The sequence below is a fragment of the Chiloscyllium punctatum genome, chromosome 16, assembly GCF_047496795.1.
Source record: "Chiloscyllium punctatum isolate Juve2018m chromosome 16, sChiPun1.3, whole genome shotgun sequence".
NCBI lineage: Eukaryota > Metazoa > Chordata > Chondrichthyes > Orectolobiformes > Hemiscylliidae > Chiloscyllium > Chiloscyllium punctatum.
Window position 1 is genome coordinate 9030706 of NC_092754.1, and position 22897 is coordinate 9053602.

Genomic DNA, 22897 nt, shown 5'->3' on the forward strand with positions numbered 1-22897 from the left:
TCAGCAACATGGCACAAACCACCCCAAGGCATCCTCTCCTTTCGATCTCATCGGGATTTGATCCTCCGCATTTCAGGAAGGGCATTAGTGCCTTGGGGAGAGAGAGTGAGGGGGGGAATTTGATTTGAGGGGCTTTAGGGTTGGACTGTGCACTGGGACAGTGCCAGGAGCACAGGTCTTCAGTGAACGTGGACAGACTGCAGGAGCTGGGATTGTTTCCTGAGAGCAGAGAGCATTAAGAGAAGGCTGCACAAAGATTAGATTCCCTAAAGTGTGGAAACAGGCCATTCGGCCCAACCAGTCCACACCGACCCTCTGAAGAGCAAGCCACCCAGACCCATTTCCCTCTGACTAATGCACCGGACACTACGAGCAATTTAGCATGGCCAATTCACCTGACCTGCACATCTTTGGACTGTGGGAGGAAACCGGAGCACCCAGAGGAAACCCACGCAGACAATGTCCAAACTCCACACGGACAGTAACCCAAGGCTGGAATCGAACCTGGGACCCTGGTGCTATGAGGCAGCAGTGCTAACCACTGAGCCACCGTGCCACCCCTTATGTTTATATTGTTTAAAGAGAACCTTATTTTTAATTCACTTGTGGCACATGGGGACAGACATAGATAGCGATTAGGATAAATAAACGCTATATTATATGGAAAAAGCTGTTCCTTTGGCGAGATTTGTGGTCAGGCATTTTGTTTATTCATTGTCGGAATGAGAGTTTCACTGGTAGGACAGGAGTAACTGCCCCTCCCCACTGCCCTAAAGGAGGAGATGGTGGCGGTGAGCTCTATTCTTGCACCACTGCAGTCCCCAGACCGGTAGGGACACCAACAGGATCACTGAGGAAGGAATACCAGGATGCTGATCCAGCAACAGCAAGGGAATAAGGACATAGTTCCAAGTCAGGATGGTGTGGGGGCTGGAGGGGAAATTACCGACAATAGTGTTCACTCTAATACAGCCCATGGCAAGTTAATTGCCTTTAGGATTAATGGGTGAGATGGTTTCAAAGAGACTAACCACCTCTTCTGAACCCATCCAAGTCTGCAAAGTGATGGCGATGGGAAAACGAGCAAGCTCCCAATTCCTAACAATTATTGTTTACACCAACTCTCTCTCTTGCCTGCTCTCAGCACAGAAACAACATCACACATCACAGGGACAACATCACACATCACAGGTACTCACTTGATACAGCCAATGGTAACTTGAGCCAGTGGGTAAATGAGTGGCTCCAGAACTTCATTGGGATAAATGGTACTCAACGCACGACACCAAAGGTACAGGCAATGAATGAACTGCCAGTTGTAGACGGACTGATAGGTCTCCTGAACACAAAGAAAGAACTATGAGAGGGAGAAGAAACAGCAGATGCTTAAAGTTGCCAAAACCGTTGAGCTGGGATTCATTGTAACCCAAAATACAGCCATTGCTCCTTAAAAGGCACTTGTATTAAAAAGCATTTCTCTAGGGCCTTTCTCAACCTCTGCACCTTCCGGCCAACGAAGCACCTTTTGAAGAGTGGCCACTATGTCTTGCAGCAGCCAATTTGTGGACAGTAAGATCCCACAAACATCAACGAGGTAACAACCAGGTGACCGGTCTCAATCATCTCGAACACAATGCCTGAAAGGTTACTAGAAGTCGGTGATGGGCTAAATATTGCCTAGGTTAGTGAGTAAAACATCCTTGTTCTCTTGTGGAACTGCTCCACGTTAAAAATTGTTTTTAATGGCCACTTAGATGTGGTCCTACAAAATCGGGTTGCCCTGGCACCGGAAGGATATGGAGAGAATGCAGCATAGGTTGACAGGATTAGAGGTTTCGAGTTGGGGGAGAGGCTGGATATTGTGGGACCTTTTTCACCAGAGTGGAGGAGGTTGAGAGGGGAACATTATGGAGGTGTATAAAATCATGATGGCATAGAGAAGGTGGATAGCAAAGGTTTTTCCTTCAGGGTAGGGGAGTTCAAAACTAGGAGGCATTACTTTAAGGTGAGAGGAGAAAGACCTAAAAGAGACCTAAAAGAGTTTTCCACTCAGAGGGTGGTTCAAATGTGGAATAAACTGCCAGAGGAAGTTTTAGAGGCAGGTACAGTTACAACATTTAAAAGACATTTGGACAGGTACTTGAATAGGACAGATTTCAAGGGAAATGGACCAAGCACAGCTAAGTGGGACTAGTTCAGTTTAGGAAACTTGGTCAGCACAGACGAGTTGGGCCAAAGGGTCTGCTTCTCTGCTGAATGACTGTATGATATCGCTCAAAGAGCTGATGCCCTCGGGGAGTATGGACAACAACTTGGCATCTTAAAATAAACCACGTGGTGGGAGATGGGGTAATAGAGAGTGTTACAGGAAGTAAACAACAAACACATCTAACACTTTGCACTGGTTTCTCTTTCCATATTCTGCTTGTACGTTCGACTCTGCCACTTGAACCCAGTACACATGGGGAGAACTGAAACTTTAACAAGCGATCACAATGTAAAAGAAAAACAAAAAAGAAACGGTTACCTTTTTCTTCATCACCATCGCATTTCGGAGATGGATAGCCAGCTGCCTGATGTATATGAAGGCATGTTGGTATGTCACCTGGGTGTCTAATGCATACATCTCAGTCAAAGTGCGCTGCATGAAGTTTATGAGGGGAAGCACGTTTGGTGACGTGAATTTGCAGTTCTTCACATAGGCGACATACATTTGCTGCAGACAGTGAGAGAAAGACAGAGCAAGGCAACGAGATAAATAAATGTCCCTTATGTAGCCGTTAACGTTTCCTACCATTGGGTTTCTGCTCAGGCTTTGCTTTGTTCACACGTCTCTCAGACAACATCTCCCCCTCCCACCTCCAACTGGAGTCAGCTCTCCTTGGGGTCACCAGCCCAGGTGACCCACCGTTAATGCTAAAAAGTTCACACTCGAATGAGGACAATCTACACTGATGGAGGATTCTCTAACACAGCCAAGAGCACTCACACGTTGTGAAGACAAGAGATGAGGAGACATGTCTTCTCTCTGAGGATTGCTAGTCTCTGCTCAGGAAGCAGTTTGGAGGCTGTTTTTCAAATTATTCAACTGAGGTATATAGGTAATGAGGAGCCAGGAAGTGGAGTTGGGACCACAACCAGATCTTATTCAACAACAGATTAGGTACAAAGGGCCTATGCTCCTGACAAAATTGCCACATTTTTAGTGAATCCTGCTATTCGGAGAGAGGTGGCGATACTCCACTTCCTAACCAGGGAGTTCCTCCCTTACCCCCCAACCTCAGATGTTTCTTTGTTCTTTCACAGGATGTAGGCAACACCTGCATCGTGTTTTTATAACCATCAATGATGGTCACCATTACAGAGACTAGGAAACCATTTTTACATTGGCCATCCCTAGCGGCCCTCAAGGTGACAGTGCTGAGCCAACTCCTTGACCACACTGGGCCATTTCTAAACCCCCTTCCGAACTGAACCCCCATTGCAGTTTGTTTGGAGTCACATGGAGCCCAGACTGGGTAAGGACAGCAGATTTCCTTTCCAGGAAGATATACATGACCCAAGTAAGTTTTTACAAGCAATCAATAATAGTTTCTGGGTCACAATCACAGAGACTGGCTTTCTATTCCAGATTTAAGTTAAAAATCACACAGCACCACGTTATAGTCAACAGGTTTATTTGGAAGCACGAGAGCGCAGCTCCTTCATCGGGTGGTTGTGGAGTGTAAGATCGTCAGACACAGAATTTATAGCAAAAGTTTACAGTGTGATGTAAAACAAGTTTTGCGATTTACATATGAAAGAACTGAAACCAACATGGTCATTCTAACAAACAGTCCAGGTCCTTTTCAATATGTAATTTCAGTCACATCACATTGTAAACTTTTGCTATAAATTCTGCGTCTTATGATCTTATACTCCACAACCACCAGATGAAGAAGCAGTGCTCTGAAAGCTAGTGTGCTTCCATTTAAACCTGTTGGACTATAACCTGGTGTTGTGATTTTTAACTTTGTACAGCCCATTCCAACACTAGCATCTCCAAATTATTCCAGATCTAGATATTTTATGACCATCCGGCTCAGAGATGTTATGACACATTTATGGAGCCGGTGGGTCTTGAACTCAGACCCCCTAGTCTAGGGGTAGGGATATTGCCACTGTACCAAAAAGCCTCCAATATTCCAGATTTATTTGATTGAATTTAAATTCCCTAGGTTGTGTTGCAGTGATGGGGACTTGTGTGTCCATCTCTAGATGACTTATTCATTAACATAACCACTGTGGCCATTAAGTTTGAGATGGAATATGCCCACAGAGGCTGAAGATTCATCTTCACAGTTTTGTTATTTTGTGGATAAACTTACTGAGCCATAGGAATAAATTTTGCTTTTTTTTAAAAACATATACTTCAGATAGTGAACAAAAGTGCAGCACCCCAGACAGCTCAGTCCATCGCCGCTCCTTAATCAACAGAGCACCACCAATTATTCAGAAATAACTCTGACCTTTTAGCAGATTACCCTCGATCTTCAAATGCAAAAAATGCTCCAGTAAAACCTGAAGGTACAACTGAGTCTAAATAAATCAGAAACTACTTTTTCAAAAACTTTGCAATGATCACTTTTTGTTTAAACTAAGTTTCCGCAAATAGGTCTGGCCCTCTTTTAGCTAATTTTAAACATTTTAAAAGGACTGGGAAGGGTGGGGTCTCAGTTCAAGTCCCAACTGTGCCTCACCACCCAGAGGAACTGGATTAGTTTTCTAATCTAGTGCTCATGTCTATTGCTGAACCAACCAACTGTCCATCGACTGCTAAAGAGAGAGGCTCTTTAAAAGCAGGAAGAGAGGATAGCTAATGTCATGTACAGTATTTTAAAGAAAGCTTGCCCTTTCTGAAACAGATAACAGTGACCCCCCGCTTCAGCCGTTTACCTGCTGAGAACTCTCTCTCTCTCAGTGGGGAGTTCTGAAACGCCCTGGATTCGAGTTATACTCCACCCAGAGCAATGTCCGAATGCTAAGTGCTAACTTCAGTGTCACCTCCAACCTTGGGGCAGGATCTGCCAGCCAGGTTACTTTGCAACCTTTCAGACCCGTGTACAAATCACTGCTGCTTCTCATTGATATGGAAACAGTGGCATAACCTCACAATGAGCAAGGGAACATTGCACATTTACCAAAAGCCTCACATTTTCTCGTAACTTAGCAAGAAAAATAGTTATCCCACAATTCATTTTCACATGCATTATAATTACCTTCAGCACTGGGTCCAGATAAACATCTTGCTTGTATCTGCATATTTTGTTAAGAATTAGGAATGCCAGAACTCGCACCATCTCCTCCCCTGTGCTCCACTGCTTTATGGTTTGCTGAGGGTACACAAAGACATAGTTAGCAGGGAGAAGCTGTCAACCCCAATAAAATGGTTAAGACATACTTCAAACTGCGATGATCACAATCAGTGCACGGTAGACTCCAATTTGGGCGCGAAAATATTCCAGGATTTTATTTCCCCACAGGGCCAAAAACAGCTACTCACCTTTAACCACATCACACTCACGATAGAATCCCGGCAGTGTGGAAGCAGGCCATTCAGCCCATCAAGTCCCCACTAAACCTTCAAAGAGCAGCCCAGCCAGACTCCCCTCCCTTCCCTATCGCCCTGTATTACCCATGGCAAACCCACACAGCCTGCACAATATGGTCAATTTAAGATGGTCCATCCCACCTGACCTGCACATCTTTGGACTGTGGGAGGAAACCAGAGCACCTGGAGGAAACCCACGCAGACACAGGGAGAATTTGCAAACTCCACACAGCCTGAGGCTGGAATCGAACCCGCACCCCTGGCGCTGTGAGGCAGCAGTGCTAACCACTGAGCCACGGTGCCGCCAAGAGATTCCTTTACACAAAAATCAAGCTTGGAATCTAAAAGTTCCATCTCTTGATGGAGGCAAGTCCAGCAAATTCTGTTTTAACCAGCACCTCCTGAACAGACACTCTTGGCAAACTGGCAAAAAATTAAAAATCTCAAATACCAGAAGTTTACTGTATTGTTGCAATCTTCATGATGTCTGAGTCGTCAGTGGAGGGTGCGTGCAAGAATGCTCCCTGCCAGTAAGTTATTATTTAAGTGATCAATGCTGTGAATAAAGTGTAACAGTGATGGATATACCCCCTGCATTAATTGGTGTGAGTTTTTACATGGATCTCTTGATCAAATGGAACATTTGGGCCACTGGCCCCATAGATTCCAATTAACAAAATTTTTGCTGCACACTAAAAAAAAATCTCAACACACACAAAGTGATCCAGTGGGTTCAGCTGCTACTTCAAAGTGTGTGAAAACAACACCAGATTAATGAAGAATCCAGCTCAGGGAACCACATCACTCAATCCAGGGGAACTCTTACAAGTGGCAGGCAAGGGGCACTGTGTTGGTTACTGACTCTGTTTCCTGTGCCTCACCACCCAGCAGAGGAACTGGAACGAGAGCCTTCCAATCTAATGCTCATGCTGACCCAACCAACTTTGCATCGACCACTAAAGAGAGGCTCTTCAAAAGCAGGAAGAGTGCAGCGCTGATGCCAAATGTCTTGTGCGGTATCATATCTTTGAAAATAGACAACAGCACCAATCACTCAGTGAAGGCGTTGAGAGGTTTGCCCATACTGGTCTTGATGTGGCAGGTACACACATTCTGCCAGCTCCTCTTCAGCTGCTAGACCAAGAAATGGATTGTCAAATGACTGGACGCCTCCTAGCAGAGTGCTTTAGGGAACATCTCCGGGACACCCGCACCAATCAACCCCAGCACCCCGTGGCCCAACATTTCAACTCCCCCTCCCACTCTGCCAAGGACATGGAGGTCCTGGGCCTCCTTCACCGCCGCTCCCTCACCACCAGACGCCTGGAGGAAGAACGCCTCATCTTCCGCCTCGGAACATTTCAACCCCAGGGCATCAATGTGGACTTCAACAGTTTCCTCATTTCCCTTTCCCACCTCACCCTAGTTCAACACTTCCAGCTCAGCACTGTCCCCATGTCTTGTCCTACCTGCCAATCTTCTTTTCCACCTATCCACTCCACCCTCCTCCCTGACCTATCACCTTCATCCCCTCCCCCACTCACCTATCGTACTCTATGCTACTTTCTCCCCACCCCCACCCTTCTCTCACTTATCTCTCCACCCTTCAGGCTCTCTGCCTGTATTCCTGATGCTTTATTCCTGATGAAGGGCTTTTGCCCGAAACATCGATTTTGCTGCTCCTTGGATGCTGCCTGAACTGCTGTGCTCTTCCAGCACCACTAATCCAGAATCTGGTTTCCAGCATCTGCAGTCATTGTTTTTACCAAAATGAATATTGAAGACAAACTCATCCTTAATCACTCTAAAGTGTGCTCCAGCACAGCACAGTGCTCATTTGGAGTTTGGTGGTTAGTATGTTCTCATTGAGGGAAAGGTATTTGCTATCCTTATTCAGACCCAGATCCAGAATACTGAGTAATCTGCTTAATAAGGGACTCTGAGACAAGTAAGGCATTGTAGCCCTGTGCTAGCTCCTTGACCACCATCTCGTTTCTATTCAGCTTCTCAAGAGCTTCAGTGGGAGGGAAACCAGCAGGGTTTGCTAGCTGCCAGGCACCACACACACGCACTCTAACCTGGCAGTGCCAGAGAGATGCCTGTCCTTTTGAGGGACCTGGATTGATTTGCAGCTCCACAGCCTCCAAGAACTTGTAGCCTGGACAGCTTTGTACAGGCTATGGCCAGGCGTTACTGCTCATCCTGTCAGTGACTGTGAAAAAAAAACAGCCTGTCCAACCAGGTAGCCACGCTGTGGAGGTGCCAGTGCTGGGCTGGGGTGGATAAGGTCAAGAATCAGTCAGGCAAAAGTGAGGACTGTAGATGCTGGAGATCAGAGTCTAGATTAGAGTGGTGTTGGAAAAGCACAGCAGATCAGGCAGCAACCGAGGCGCAGGAAAATCGACGTTTCGGGCAAAAGCCCTTCATCAGGAATGAGAGCAAAAATCACACAACACCAAGTTATAGTCCAACAGCTCCTTCCTCGGGTGTTGTGTGATAGTTTGACTTTGTCTAAACAGGACAATCCTAGCAGGGTGGGGGCAAGTGCACAAAAACTTTGAGTGACAGCAACCCTGGGAGAGACATTGAAGCTGCATTTCCAGAGGACCGGAGTTCAGACCCAGCAGAGAGTTAATACTCAGCCAGAGGGAAGCTCAATTCAACTGGTAACCCATACACCACAGATAAGCCAGTGCAGTAGAGGAGCTGCTGCAATTAAATATTCCAGTCCATCACCCATTGTCATTAAGCACAAGATATCACAATGTATTTCAAAACGCCGGCTACGTGAGAATATTTATATATTTAGATGACTGCGCTCATTAACTAGCTACGGCGAATTAATATATACCAATGCGTTTGCTATTTATGTGTCACAGCACTGTTTTTAATGATCAGTATAATTTGCTCTAGCTAGGCTCTTTGATGCAGAAACGCATAGGGGTAAGGGTAAGGGGAGGGAGGAGGAACCTGGACATATTTCTTTTGCAACAACGACAACTTAAGTTTTAGTAGCACCTTTGGCATAATAAAACATCCCAGGGTGCTTCATGAAAGCACGGGTTTGTTGGGGGTAGGGGTTCAGTCTCCATTCTGTCCAACTGATGGGAAATGGGAACAATTTTGTCATTCCGGTCACCCAGCACATCAAGATCAAGAGAGCCCGGCCCACTTACAGCCGAGCGCAAAAGCAGAACAGATCTCTCTTCCTCTCTGCATTCTGTCCCATCAACGGTAGAAGGAGCCAGGTCACCGAGTGTATTCAAGGAAGTTATTGTTAAAAGGCATCAAGAGGAACGGAGAGAAAGCAGAAATTTGGCATTGAGATGGAGGATCAGCCATGTTCACGGTGAATGGCAGGGCAGGCTTGAAGGACCGAATGGCCTATTCCTGAGCCTAGGTTTGGTGCCTCAAACCATCTTGTCCATTTCTCACAACACCGTGACCTTGCATGAAAATGCCATCTTTGGAGTCATGATCAAACCTTTAGGTGGACTACAGGTTTGGCTGGCCCAATCAAAATTCAGAGAAGTGGGCTGAGAGGTCGCAGTTGGGGGTGGGTGGATGGTGGTAGATGGCAGGGCTACGTTGGATTGTTTTTTTGCCTTCGTTCATGGAACATGGCCATCACTGGCCAGGTCAGCATTTACTGCCCATCCCTAATTTCCCAGAAGGCATTTAAACGTCAACCCCATGGCATGGAGGTCAGAACAGCAGATTTCCCTTCCCAACCAGCATTAGGGAACCAGATAGGTGTTCACGATAAGTAGATAAATTGAACAGGAAAATCATGGGTCATCCAAAGATTTGCAAAATCGTACAGAAGAGGCCCCTTTGAATCCACCCGACGTACAGAAATTATTAAACCTACACTCATCCCACTTCCCTGTAGCAGGCCCTTAGAATGTTTCAAGTGCTCAGCCAAGTACGTGTTAAAGATTGTGAGGGTTCCTGTCTCTATTCCCATCCCAGGCACTGCATTTCAGACCCCCACTAACCCTCTGGGTGAAAAAAAATGCTCCTCAAATCCCTTCTAACCTTATGTCCCTTGTTATTGACCCTTCCATAAAGAGGAACAGCTGCTTTCCATCCACCCTGTCCATAACCCTTGGAAGCTCATACACCTCTATCAGATTCCCCCCCTTCAACCTTCTCTGCTTTCCAGTCTCTCTCCAGCATGGTGGGTGCATAGAACATCTCCTGCACGGTCAGAATCCTCCCGAAATTTTACCCTGTCTTTTCCTGGTATTGCCATAAACCACATTCAGAATTTTGTATATCCCCACAAACGCTTGTGGATTCAACATTTGACTGATAATCCCCTAGGTTCATACTGTTGCGCACATGCCCTCCATACGAGTCTCAATAGTTTATGAGACAGATCTTACCTTCAGAAGGAGTCGGCACTGCTTCGGGAAGCACATGTAGTAAGACACTAAACAAAGCACGTGCTGCAGAACAGCATGAACAACAGTGGCCTCCGTCAAACTTGATAGGAGCTGAAAGGAAAAGGGTAGGACAATGATTCAGTTGCTTTCCAAAGATCTCTTGCTAACACTTTGAGCTCAGCAAGGAAACACACCACCGGTGAGAAACGTTGGGGTGATGACTGACAGCGAGAGTAAATCTCACACTCAAAACAGAAAGGAAGAGGGAGGTACCAGAAAAGTGTGGAGTTACCAGCATTAGCGGAGGTTCACCAGATCAGTTCCTGAGGAGGCACATCTGTCCTACAAAGGGAGGTCTGGGAGATGTTGTTGTTGTAGTTGGTGGAGGTGGAGGTGGAGGAGGAGGAGGAGGAGGAGGAGGAGGAGGAGGGATTCCATTGAAACTTAAATTCCTTCAAGGGTTCGAAAGGGGCTGATACAGTCTGGATGTTTCCCCTGGCTCCGAGGATCCAGAATGGAGACAGATGTTTAGGACAGAAATTAGGAGGAATTTCTTCACCCATGGGTGAGGAACCTTGAGAGTTCTCTATCGGTCAAAAGCTGTGGTGGCTCTGTCATTACATTCAAGGCTGAAATCAAGATGTCCAGGCAGTGTTTACATCAAGGGATGTGGGGATATCATCAGATGGCATTGGGATAGATAACCAGCCGTGATCTAGAAAGGTTTTTTAGATTAGATTAGATTACAGCGTGGAAACAGGCCCTTCGGCCCAACAAGTCCACACCGACCCGCCGAAGCGCAACCCACCCATACCCCTACATTTACCCCTTACCTAACACTACGGGCAATTTAGCATGGCCAATTCACCTAACCTGCACATCTTTGGACTGTGGGAGGAAACCGGAGCACCCGGACGAAACCCACGCAGACACGGGGAGAATGTGCAAACTCCACACAGTCAGTCGCCTGAGGCGGGAATTGAACCCAGGTCTCTGGCGCTGTGAGGCAGCAGTGCTAACCACTGTGCCACCGTGGGGTAGATTTAAGGGACTAAATGGTCCACTCCTCATTCTACATCTTTATGTTTAAGTGACAGTTAAAGGTAGGAGATCGCTGTCGCCATGACGATAAATCAGAAACCTGAAGTGCCAATGTACACTCTTAATTACAAAATCCAAAATGCATTTTATCACAGACCTCTGCAACAGCCAAAATATTGACTGCATCTGTAACTTGCTACAAGATTCTGTACATATCCATGAAATGTCGCATCTGGGGAGTTTCAGGAAAATATCAAAAGGGAGAGAAATGTAATCCAAAGAAAGAAAAAGGAGGCTGACTGTCTTCCACCCATTTCTCAGCAGGGAGTCACCGCTTGAAGAACTGCGAGATGTTGACCTTCCCACAAAAAAAAAATCAAAAACTGACTGCAACACTAAGTAATGCTACTTTTCCTTTTATTCCTATTCTGTATCAAGATTTCTACCAAGTTACTTGTACCCAAGATGGCACCATTGGAGGCAGCCATTGTCAAAAGCTTTCACTGTACTCCTACACGTGACAATAAAAGGATATTCTATTCTATATTGTGTGTGTGGTGGTGAACTGATTACCTATAGTGTGGATCAGTTTGCTGCGAGGGTCACAGATTTGAGAATGGTCATTTAAACAGCCCTCCATTGCAGGCAAAGGGAGAAAGCAACACTCTCACTCACAGTGTTGCCAGGCGGGCAGTGCTGAAAGGCATCAGGACAGGAGTTTACTTCGACTGACAAAGCCAACTACCAACATCCATGCTACTGCTGACAGCCACTGCTACAGGGACAGTGTTCAACCATCTATGGTTCACAACCATTTCAGACACCGATACATTTCTTTAAACCTTTATATTTTTGCAATCTCCTCTTATTACGAGTCCACGTATATGCATGATGCGTTACTAGTTCTGCTTACATTAACTTATAAACTTATTACAGGTCGTTCTGCTATAACACGTGCTTCGTCAGCGTGAAATGGCTATAACACGATTGTGGACGTCGTTTGGATAATGCAAAGTTTCTACTAAATGGGTTAAAGCGATTTTCTATCAGTGATCGTCTACAGCCTGATTTTCTATAGCAGTTTTCCACAATCATTGATAGAAAATCGCTTTACTAGTGACAGAGGAACCCTACTGTTGCTTTATAGCAGAATGACCTGAACTTTTGTGTATTCGACAAAGCCTGAAACTGCTCCTTCAAAATCCTAAGTTTGTTTGGGTCTGGGAGACAGGAATTCACAGAGAAGGGATCCTCGTCACCAATTAACCTTGGGGCCAACTGAGAGTGTGGATAAATAACTGAGAGGAGTCTGTTTACTCGTCCTGGGAACTTAACAGACTGAGACAGGCCAACTGGAACTGAACAAGTTGGGAAACCTCACCCAAGGACTGATCATAACTCAGCATATTGCTTACCGTCTTACATTTTATTCTTCACATACATGATTTAAATTGTTCAAACGCAGAGGGCTATATGGCTTGTTCATCTGCTGACTCCGGTTTCGGCTGACTTGAATCAGCAGGAGGTCAAGTTTATTCATCCGTATCGAGGGGGGATGATTTGCGGTTCTCTGATCAGCTGCACAACTCGAGATAGAGCAAACTCGAATTCATATTCCATCAGTTGTGAGCCCTCGCCATCGGGCGAGCGGTTAAAATATTTAAAAATTCAAAAAACCTCCAGTTCGAAGATTTGAAAGATTTGACCAGCCAATCCACCGTCAGAAGTGAAATAACTCCACAGGGGCTGGTATCCTGTCCCCACAGCAGCCTGCATTTACACGGGGAGAGGCCTGGACACTGATCCAACTCCCTCAGAGCCAGCTCTCCGAATGAATAGAACCTCTTGTTTATATATTTTATTAACCCTTACAAATTACAAACAAACGGTTAACATGAACAGCCGTATAAAAGAAACAATTTAGAGGGGAAAGGGGTGCATTCCCGTTTTTAAAATTTTTTTTTCAGCTGCTGAAATGAAAATCTAATCACTTTCTTCTGATTAACTGTGTTCCCACTGCCCAGTATTAATACAGTTCTTGCCCAAGCTCCAAATGTAATTGAAATTTGGCCTTTGAAAGAAAAATGTGCATCATCTTAACAGCCGAGCTTGCAAACCTTTAATCTGTTATGCCTTTCAGCTTAAAACGTATCTAAGTCTCACCGCTGGCCAAAACCCATAGCCCTCTGGGTCCAGATCTCACAAACACCCCCTTCATCTCACGACTGATGCCTATACCAAAAGGGGTCTAAAACCGACATTGAAATAACCCCGCAGAGCCCAGTAGCCTGTCACTTATATTTACACGTGGAGGTTCCTTGATACTGATCCAGCTCCCTCAGAGCCAGCTCTCCGAGTGAACAGAACCTCTGTTTATATATTTTATTAACCCTTACAAATTACAAACAAACGGTTAACATGAACAGCTGTATAAAAGAAACAATTTAGAGGGGAAAGGGGTGAATTCCTGTTTATTTATTTATTTTTTTAAATTTTTTTTTTTCCCTTTTTGTTTTTTTTTTTGTATATTTTTTAATTTAACCCCCACACTACCACCTAAGTGCAGTAGTGCTTATTTTTATCCCCTGCACCCATGGTGTGTGTGTGCAGGTGTGAGACACAGTGAAAAGATACAAAGTGCACGAATCTTTATTCAATTTCCACCACCAGGAAGATAGGAAAGACACCCGAGTGGCCAGTGACAAGCACTGCCCACAGGGCAATGCTGTGTGAGCAAAACAGTGAAGGGGAGGGTTGAATTCCTGTTTATATCTGTCAGCCAGGGCTCCCTGATTGGACCAGATTAACAGCCCCAATCAGGGAACTCATATTCTCTGAGGTCCACTGGGCTGATCTCATTACAGTCATTACAAGAAAATTACTAAAAGCTTTAAAAAGAAATTGAGTACCTCGGTGTTAACAAGGTTTTCACTTTTACTCATGGTAGCAGATTGGTCTCATCTTGGGAAAGTCAGGAGCTAACAGACAGGAGAAGACCTGAATCCGTCAGGGAAGAGATTGTGAAGCACTACTTGTGGGCCAAGAGGAATGGAATGATTCCCCAGGCCAAATAAGCCAGTCTGTAAGTCACCAAAATGTCTCAAACTGTCTGTCCCCATTGTTTTACCCACGCCAACACTCCCAATCATCAACATGTGACCATTCTCCTCTGCACTCAACCAACACTCCATTCCACCAATCCCATCCAATCTCGGATCCCTGGTCACCACGCTGTCCATCAGGATACCTGCCCGTCTCTTATGAAGTTTGCCCTTTCACAGACATTTCCCATCAGACAGGTCACCACACGGGTTGGGAAAAGGGTTGGGAACGCCTTGGAAAACCCAGTGTGTGTGGATTCCCCATTTATAATGGTCCAAGCTCACTCCTCTGTCAATATATCAGGGTCATCACCTCCATTCAACTGTTCAGTCAGTTGCACTACGTCTAACAGATGCCGGACGTGCCCGACGGTGAAACCACTTTCTGGAGTAAAAATATACAATTGCCGATTTATGTTAACCTACCTGAATAAGACCGGTCAAGTAAGTACAGACATCCTGTCGGATCTTGGGCCACCGTGGACTGCTGGAGGGCATTAACAACCTGGCAAGTACATCAAAAGCCTTTTAAAGGTGGAACGTAACATTGCACCAACACTGCAGCCATCACAGAGAGCTGGGTAAACACCGACTGAAGCTGTGAATCCCAAGGCCTACCCAACACATTGGTGAAAGTGCACAGAGTGCTCCCTCTCAGTCCCCAGTCCCTGCCCCACCATGCACCATGCACTATTTCAAGGTGACCAACTCCTAGTGCATCACCCATGTACTCTTCAATACGGGTCAAGGACCAGGCACAAATAAATAATAGACTGATACCCAGAGGGAAGACCACATCAGATTGTCACTGGACAGATGCTTTTCTATTGTCCAATTGTTTCCATTCTGTCCAGGAGTCTCTCGCCCCACTCTCTCTCACTGTATTGTAAATCTGGATGGAGGTCGTGAGGGAAATGCCCGGCTGAAAACTGAGTGAAAACATGAGGAGTTGGCCCATCTATTTCCTTTCCTGGTGCCTGCTTCCCCCAGTTCCCCAGCCCACGCCCCCAAACCCCGACCCCCAACTCTTCAATATATTAATTCCAGGGAAAAGGTGGGGTCACTGGCAAGACCGGCCATTTTATTGCCAATCGCCCCACAACTGTGCTCGAGTAGATGGAGGTGTGCTGCAATCTTGGATTCTGGTGATGGGCACCGGTGGTGGGGGGTGGGGGGGGGGGGGGGGTGGGGGGGGGGGGGGGGGGGGAGGTGGAGGGAAGGTGTGACAGGAAGTTTCAGGATTCTGACCCAGCGACAGTGAAGGAGCAGCAATGTGTTTGCAAGGCACAATGGTCTTGGAGAGGTCATCAAAGGGCATGATCTTCCCTTGATGTCTCGATGGCAGAGGTCACTGGTTTGGACATCGCTGTCAAAGACACTTTGGTGACCCGCTGCAGCCAACTTGTCTACAGCACTGAAACAGGCCCTTCGGCCCATCAAGTCTGTTCCAGCCAAAGACAACACCTACACACTCATCATCCTATTTTTCATCACTTGGCCCATAGCCTTGTATGCCTTGGCATCGCCAGAGCACATCCAAACACTCCTTTAATGTTGTCAGGTTCTGCCTCTACTGCCCTTACAAGGTCCAGATTTCCACTATCACCTTTAAGCCTCCTGCCCTTTACCTTAAACATACATGCCCTGATTTCTCTATCAAGCGAAAAGAACAAAGAAAATTTACAGCACAGGAACAGGCCCTTCAGCCCTCCAAGCCTGTGACTAATCTACTGTCTAAACCTATCACCCAGTTCCTAAGGATCTGTATCCCTCTGCTCCCCACCTACTCATGCATCTGTCCAGATGCACCTTAAATGAATTTACCATTCCCGCCTCTACTAACTCTGTTGGCAACACGTTCCAGGCACCTACCACCCTCTGTGTAAAGTACTTTCCGGGTGTATCCCATTAAACTTTTCACCTCTCACCTCGAACGGGTGACCTCTCGAATCCCTCATCTGGGAAAAAGCTTCCCTCTATCCACCCTACCTATACCCTCCATGATTTTGTAGACCTCAATCAGGTCCTGCCTCAATCTCATTTTTTCTAATGAAAACAATCCCAACCTACTCAACCTCTCTTCATAGCTAGCACCTTCCCTACCAGGCAACATCCTTGTAAACCTTCTCTGCACCCTCTCCAAAGCATCCCAAAACATTCCTTCCTACCTACCCTGTGTGTGCCCCTCAATTTGAAACATCTCAACCATGTCTCCCTACTCCCCCCGCTGCTCAACCACACCCCCCCCTCACCGATACCATCCAGGACAAAGCAGCCCGCTTGATTGGCACCACATCCACCAACATCCACACTCTCTACTCTCAATAGCAGCAGTGTGTACCATCCACAAGGTGCACTGCAGAACCTCACCACAGATCCTCAGCCAGTATATTCCAAATCCACAATCGCGTCCATCTGGAAGAACACGGGCAGCAGATACTTGGGAACGATATTGCCTGCAAGTTCCCTCCAAGCCACTCACCATCCTGACTTGGAAACATATCGCCTTTCCTTCACGGTCACTGGGTCAAAACCATGAAATTCCATAAGGACATTGTGGGTCTACCCACAGCAGTTCAAGAAGGCAGCTCACCACCACCTTCTCAAGGGGCAACTCGGGACTGGAAATAAATGCTGGGCCTAGCCAGCGATGCGCTCATCCCACAAAATGAATAATAAATAAATAAATAAATATTGTGTCTATCTAAACTGGGCCCCAGTAAACACAGTCTTTGGCTTTTAGATTAGGGGAATTTGAAAGTGGCCAAGTGAAATGTTGCTGAGAGGGCTTGGAGGGGTGGGCTAAGACACTGAACAAAAGGAGCTGGGAGAGGGAAGAGAGAGGTGGAGACAGAACTGACTACAGAAGGTGAGTGAGAACCATGACAAGGGTCCTTCAACCCACACGCCCTCTGATGGCCAATGAGAAGTAGTGCAGGTCTGCAATTTAAACCAGAAATTCAAGTGCTGCTCCTTTAAATAATGACAAATTCACAGAGATGTACAGCACGGAAACAGACCCTTCGGTCCAACTCACCCATGCCGACCAGATATTCCAACCTAATCTAATCTCATTTGTCAGCATCCGGACGAAATGTCCCTCCAAACCCTTCCTATTTATATACCCATCCAGATGCCTTTTAAATGTTGCAATTGTACGAGTCTCCACCACTTCCTCTGGCAGGTCATCCTATACTCACACCACTCTCTATGTGAAAAAGTTGCCCCTTAGCTCCCTTTAAAATTTTACCCCTCTCACCTTTAACCTATGCCCTCTAGTTCTGGATTCCTCCACCCCAGGGAAAAGACCTTGTCTATTGATCCTTTCCATGTCCCTCATGATTTTATAAATCTCTTAATAAGGTCATCCCTTAGCCTCCGACGATCCAGGAAAAACAGCCCTAGCCTATTCTAGCTCTCCCACCTCTCCCTATAGCTCAAATCCTCCAACCTTACAACATCCTTGTAAATCTTTTCTTAACTCTTTCAGGTCTCACAACATCCTTCTGATAGGAAGGGGACGAGAATACCACGCAATATTCCAAAAGTGGCCTAACCAATGAGCTATACAGCGGCAACATGACCTCCCAACTCCTGTACTCAATACTCTGACCAATAAAGGAAAGCATACCAAACGCATTCTTCATTATCTTACCTACCTGCGACTCCACTTTCAAGGAGCTATGAACTTGCACTCCAAGGTCTCTTCGTTCAGCAACACTCCCCAGGACCTTATCATTAGTGTATAAGTCCTGCTAAGATTTGCTTTCCCAAAATGCAACACCTCGAATTTCTCTGAATTAAACTCCATCTGCCACTCCTCAGGCCATTGGCCCATCTGATCAAGATGTTGCACTCAGAGATAACCCTCCTCGTTGTCCACTACACCTCCAATTTTGGTGTCATCTGCAAAATTACTAACTATACCTCTTACGTTCACATCCAAATCATTTATCTCAAATGATGAAAAGTAGAGGACCCAGCACCGATCCTTGTGACATTCCACTGGTCACAGGCCTCCAGTCTGAAAAATAACCCTCCACCACCACCCTCTGTCTTCTACTTTTGAGTCAGTTCTGTATCCAAATGGCTGGTTCTGCCTGTATTCCGTGAGATCTAGCCTTGTTAACCAGTTTCCCATGACATTTTAACATCTTTTGTAGGAAGAGAAAAAGAGCAAACACAAGAAATTTTTTTTAGCCTTAAAATCTGTTACACATAAAAGAGAAAGCATTTTGTAGAACAATCAACAAGATTTTTTAATAATCATAAAGGTTTGACTGACATTAACAGAAAATATCATTGCTTCTCAAGAATAAACATGGAGTTTAAGCGACTTACTTTTTCTGGTCCCCAGCTGGTTTTAATTGAAGGAGCTTCTGTACGGCTACGAGGAGATCGCGGATACAGAATGACACCAGGCTATTGAAGACTGTAAAGGAGCAATAGGCATAGAGTCACTTCCTTAGAGAGTGTGGCACCAACATCATAGAATCATGGGAATTCTCACAGCACTGGAAGCCATTCAGCCCATTGTGCCTGCCATGATTCTATCAACTACTACTTTCACTGGGAATTTAACTGAGTATCCAAATTGTTTTCCTCATGTAGGTACATGGAGTGGATTTGATCGTCCTCATTCAAGTAGAAAAATTCAGGAGAACACTACTTTCGTTAAACCAAATATGTTTTCACACAACAGTGCAAAAAGCTTTTCTTACATTATACTTTCTTACTGGCTTCCATTCCGAAATATCTTCTTAGCACCTGAATGTTGCAGTAAATGTTATCAGCACATTAGTGGTTATCAAACACACACACAGTTTGATTAATTTGACAATCAGAAAACCACCTTTGGCAGAACAGCTGAAACAGTGACAAAACTCTCCAGAAATGGAGCTAGGAATTTCCAGTTAATTGAATCGGATCAGTTTAATAACGTATACAGTGAATGTGTCATTCAAGATAAAGAAAAATTTTTTTAATACAAGCGACAAGATTAATTTATCACACTTGGTTGCCGTGGACGAGTTGGATCAAAGGATCTGCTTCTGTCCGGTACATTTCTATGATAGACACCTAATCTACAGTATCACTTCCCAACATACACACTCCGTGCTTTCTCTCATCCTCTGCAACCCCAGCAAACACCACGTCTGTTACTTCATACTTCTTTAGAGTCATCAGGCCAATGATTTAAAGACAGCTGCGCCACGTCAAGAGCAGAGTAGGGTTAGAGTTTACAGTAGAGAAGGTAGCAAAGGTATACAGGCTACACAAGTAACAGAGGAAACATGTGCAATGTTTGGTGTAGAGATCATCATACCATCAACATCTCTGCAGGAATTTACTCCTCAGTGTTTCTGTAGCCATGGTGATTCTTAAAACAGTTTGAGAGGTGGCTAGTTATTAAAACCGGATAGGTTTTAAACCACCCCAAGGTAAATGAAAACCTAAAAGGTGAACAAGTGTACGTCAACCGTACATTAAAAATTCCTGGGTTTTTAAAATACTCATAACTCAGATAGAGAGACCTTTTCAGTTTTACTTGCAGTTTTAAACAGTTCTGCAGAAGCTTTCATACATAGAATTGCTCCTGAGAAATGGAGAATATAGTTAGAGTTTTTAACATTCAGTTACCTTAGAGTAAGGAGTTTTTGATAGTCCCAGACTGGAAGTGTTTGGATAAAATCCAGAAGAGATTATTTGAAGCAGAGAATATTTAGACTCTGGTGTATGACAACTTCTTCCTGAAGGTATTGGCTTATCCAGACTGGGAGTTAAAACCAAAATAACACCATCAAGGTGTTATCGAAAGGGATTTTTGGTCTGAATACTGAAAAAGGTGCTTTTTGCTATCGGACTGGGCTGTTCTGAGAATTGGTGAAGAATTGATTTTGAGATTAATGGCATTATATTTCATTGTATATTTGAAATCCTTTAAGTTTGTGTGTTATAAATAAATAGTCCAGCTAATTCTATTTTAATCTTCATTCGTTTGGCCTAATAAAGCTCTTTTATTGTTAAAAACAAACTCACAACATTGCCCGCTTATACTTCAGCGAGAGACCACCTGATTAAAACCAGAACCAAACAAAATATGATCTATCAAGCCAGATTTCAGTCCGCGATCTGACTTGGTTTTGTAATACAATCAGCTGGGATCAAAACAAAATACAATAAAATGAGCCCACAACTGGCAAGTCTGAAAAGCTACAGGAGGAATATTGTTTAAAAAAAGGGAAAAAGCATTAAGCTTGTGCAGTAAGCTGGACTGAGAGCGAGGCAGAGGTGAGGGAGTTTTACACTGAATCCATCTATTTAGTTTCTTCCCATTTGTTCTTGGAATGTTGATACTTCCTGAATCCAGCATTCACACTCTTATCTGCTTTCTCCGACTTTGCTTTTCACGTAGACCACTGCACTCCCCACGATGACAGCACCTTCCACTGGGTAATAAGCAGAGAATACCTGGGTAAACAATCAAGGAGCCTGACGCATAACCAAAGTCAAGGTAGGCCATGATTTTTTGCAGGTGGCGTGTCTCGAGTCCAGTGGGTTGAAACATTCATCAAGTGGATAAATCAATGGTGGACAGACAGATGAGAACTGAATGGTAATGCTCATTGGAACCTTAGTCATAGACTCAGTTTCTCCCACTCTTCCAGCCTCGGTTTAAAACAACCTAAAAAGTCACATTTTTCTCCTGGCCAGAGCGGTTGAGAGAGATTTAAGAGAAATGTAGGCAAATATTTAAAGAAGATGCTGGAAATGGTTGTGGGATTAGCAATAGATCACTGCAGCACTCACAGCCAATGGCCAAATGGCCTCATTGCGTGATGAACACTCTGTAGCTCTAAGAGGGGCTGAACTGTTTAAAATAAAGATGAGAAACAGGAAGATAACTGGAAATAAAGGTGAGCAAGTCATAAGGAGAAGAAAATGTTCTGAATTACGGTCAACGTGGACCATCCAGGACTAAATATGAGTAAGTAGTAAATGGTGGCACGGAGCAGTTGGGAGTAGGTGTTTTACTGAACCTTCTAACTGGACAAATGTCGTGTTGTAAATGTGTGAATGCAATGGCTGCCTTGTGAAAAGCCAACGCAACTCACACTTCCTGTAAATCCCATAGCTCTCGGACACGTGACCTCAAGAATGTTTTGAGCTCTCGGTCCTTGGATTTATTCGATTGCGACAAATCAAGCCAAAATCGATTGAAGGGGAGTTGGCTTAAATTCAATGCTAGCAATAAGATGGAACTGTAAACCAGTCTGCATTGACCTCAATAAAGCATCGAGGTTAGAGGCATTGGATAAGAACCCATGTCTGTTGTGTTGAATGTGTATCAATTTTACAGGCATAATTAGATATTGATATTCAGCTCCTTTTCCACATTGATTGGAAAGGAGAGCAATGTACAAACTACTTCTCCCTGTCTTTAGTCTTCAGGGGCCAGGTCAAATTTCACTTTGCAAGTTATATATAGATTTAATGGGCGTCAGTTTAAATTAAACCACTATAAAATGCAATGCAAAGTGCTTAACACCAAATCTGTAATCACCTTTAAATTAACTGAACAACTTAATAATATGGTGTGTGTACACTTGCTGTGTGGAGACAGACAGATCAGGCTACCCAACTGGAGATAAATCCGTCCCAACCCAGGGAGGCAACTCGACCGATGGAGCGACCCTGTTGTTGGTCTCTTCACCTCACCCCCACCCCCAAACTAGCCAGCACCCTCCAACACCACCTGCCAGCGTTTGAAAGAGAAAACCACAACGCCAGAAACAAACACATAGATCTAGATACTGTCTATCAACCCCTTAGAAAACAAACAGGAAGTGACATCACCACAAACCCCAGGAACCCCATCCAGGACAAACATATAAATAGAAAGCAGGAGACAACAGCTTCGCTTCACTTGGAGGTTGCCACTGATGATGTTACCTAGCCAGATAATGAAACGTCTGGATGTCAAACTTACAGCTCAGGGAGCAAACCTACACCCTAAACCTCAACCTGAGCTACAAACCTTCACAAACCTTGGAGAGAATGCATTCCGATCTGTTGAAGGGCAGTGGGATATTTGCCCCATGCACCATTGCTGGCCAGCACACTGAATGACATACCTTGAGAAAATAACACTCAGGTTTCCAAATGTGACAGGGAACGCTCATTGTAAGTTAAATATGAAGCAATCTGTTCAATGACTGGAGTAGGTGGGACTTGAACCCAGCCTCCTGCTCCAAAGATAGGGACATTACCATTGTGCCAGAAAGCCCCCATACTCAGAATAATTTACCCCCTCCACAGCCCACAATGGGCAAGCCAACATTTATAACCTATCCTTAATTGCCCAGACAGCAGTTAAGAGCCAACCGCATTGCTGTGGGTCTGGAGTCACATGTAGGCCAGACCAGGTAAAGATGGCAGACTTCCTTCCTTCGAACTATGCCCACACCCCATGTGTGAATAAAAAGAAATTCTCTTTCTTCCAGAAAAAGAGGACATTAGTCAGGTGGGTTTTTCCTGACCATGGGCTCATGGTCACCATTAGACTCTGAACTCCAGGCTTTGTTGAAGTCAAATTCCATCATCTGCCGTGGCAGGATACCAACCCAGATCTCTGAATTAACAGTCCAGCCTTACCCACATTTATGGCACAATAAGCGTCAGTGTCTAGATTAGAGCGGTGCTGGAAAAGCACAACTGGTCAGGCAGCATCCGAAAAGCAGGAAAATTGACGTTTCGGGCAAAAGCCATTCATCAGG

At 45.0% G+C, this 22897-nt stretch overlaps 1 protein-coding gene across 1 annotated transcript in view; it reads right to left on the reverse strand.

Annotated features, from left to right (window-relative positions):
- noc2l (NOC2-like nucleolar associated transcriptional repressor) overlaps positions 1-22897 on the reverse strand; it is a 214593-nt gene that overhangs the window by 107818 nt on the left and 83878 nt on the right. The window contains exons 6-11 of the mRNA XM_072586177.1: positions 18462-18552; positions 14547-14625; positions 9979-10089; positions 5259-5372; positions 2528-2716; positions 1200-1339 (exon numbers count right to left, since the gene is read on the reverse strand). Coding sequence (XP_072442278.1) covers positions 1200-1339; positions 2528-2716; positions 5259-5372; positions 9979-10089; positions 14547-14625; positions 18462-18552 — 724 coding nt within the window. The remainder of the gene's footprint in view (positions 1-1199; positions 1340-2527; positions 2717-5258; positions 5373-9978; positions 10090-14546; positions 14626-18461; positions 18553-22897) is intronic.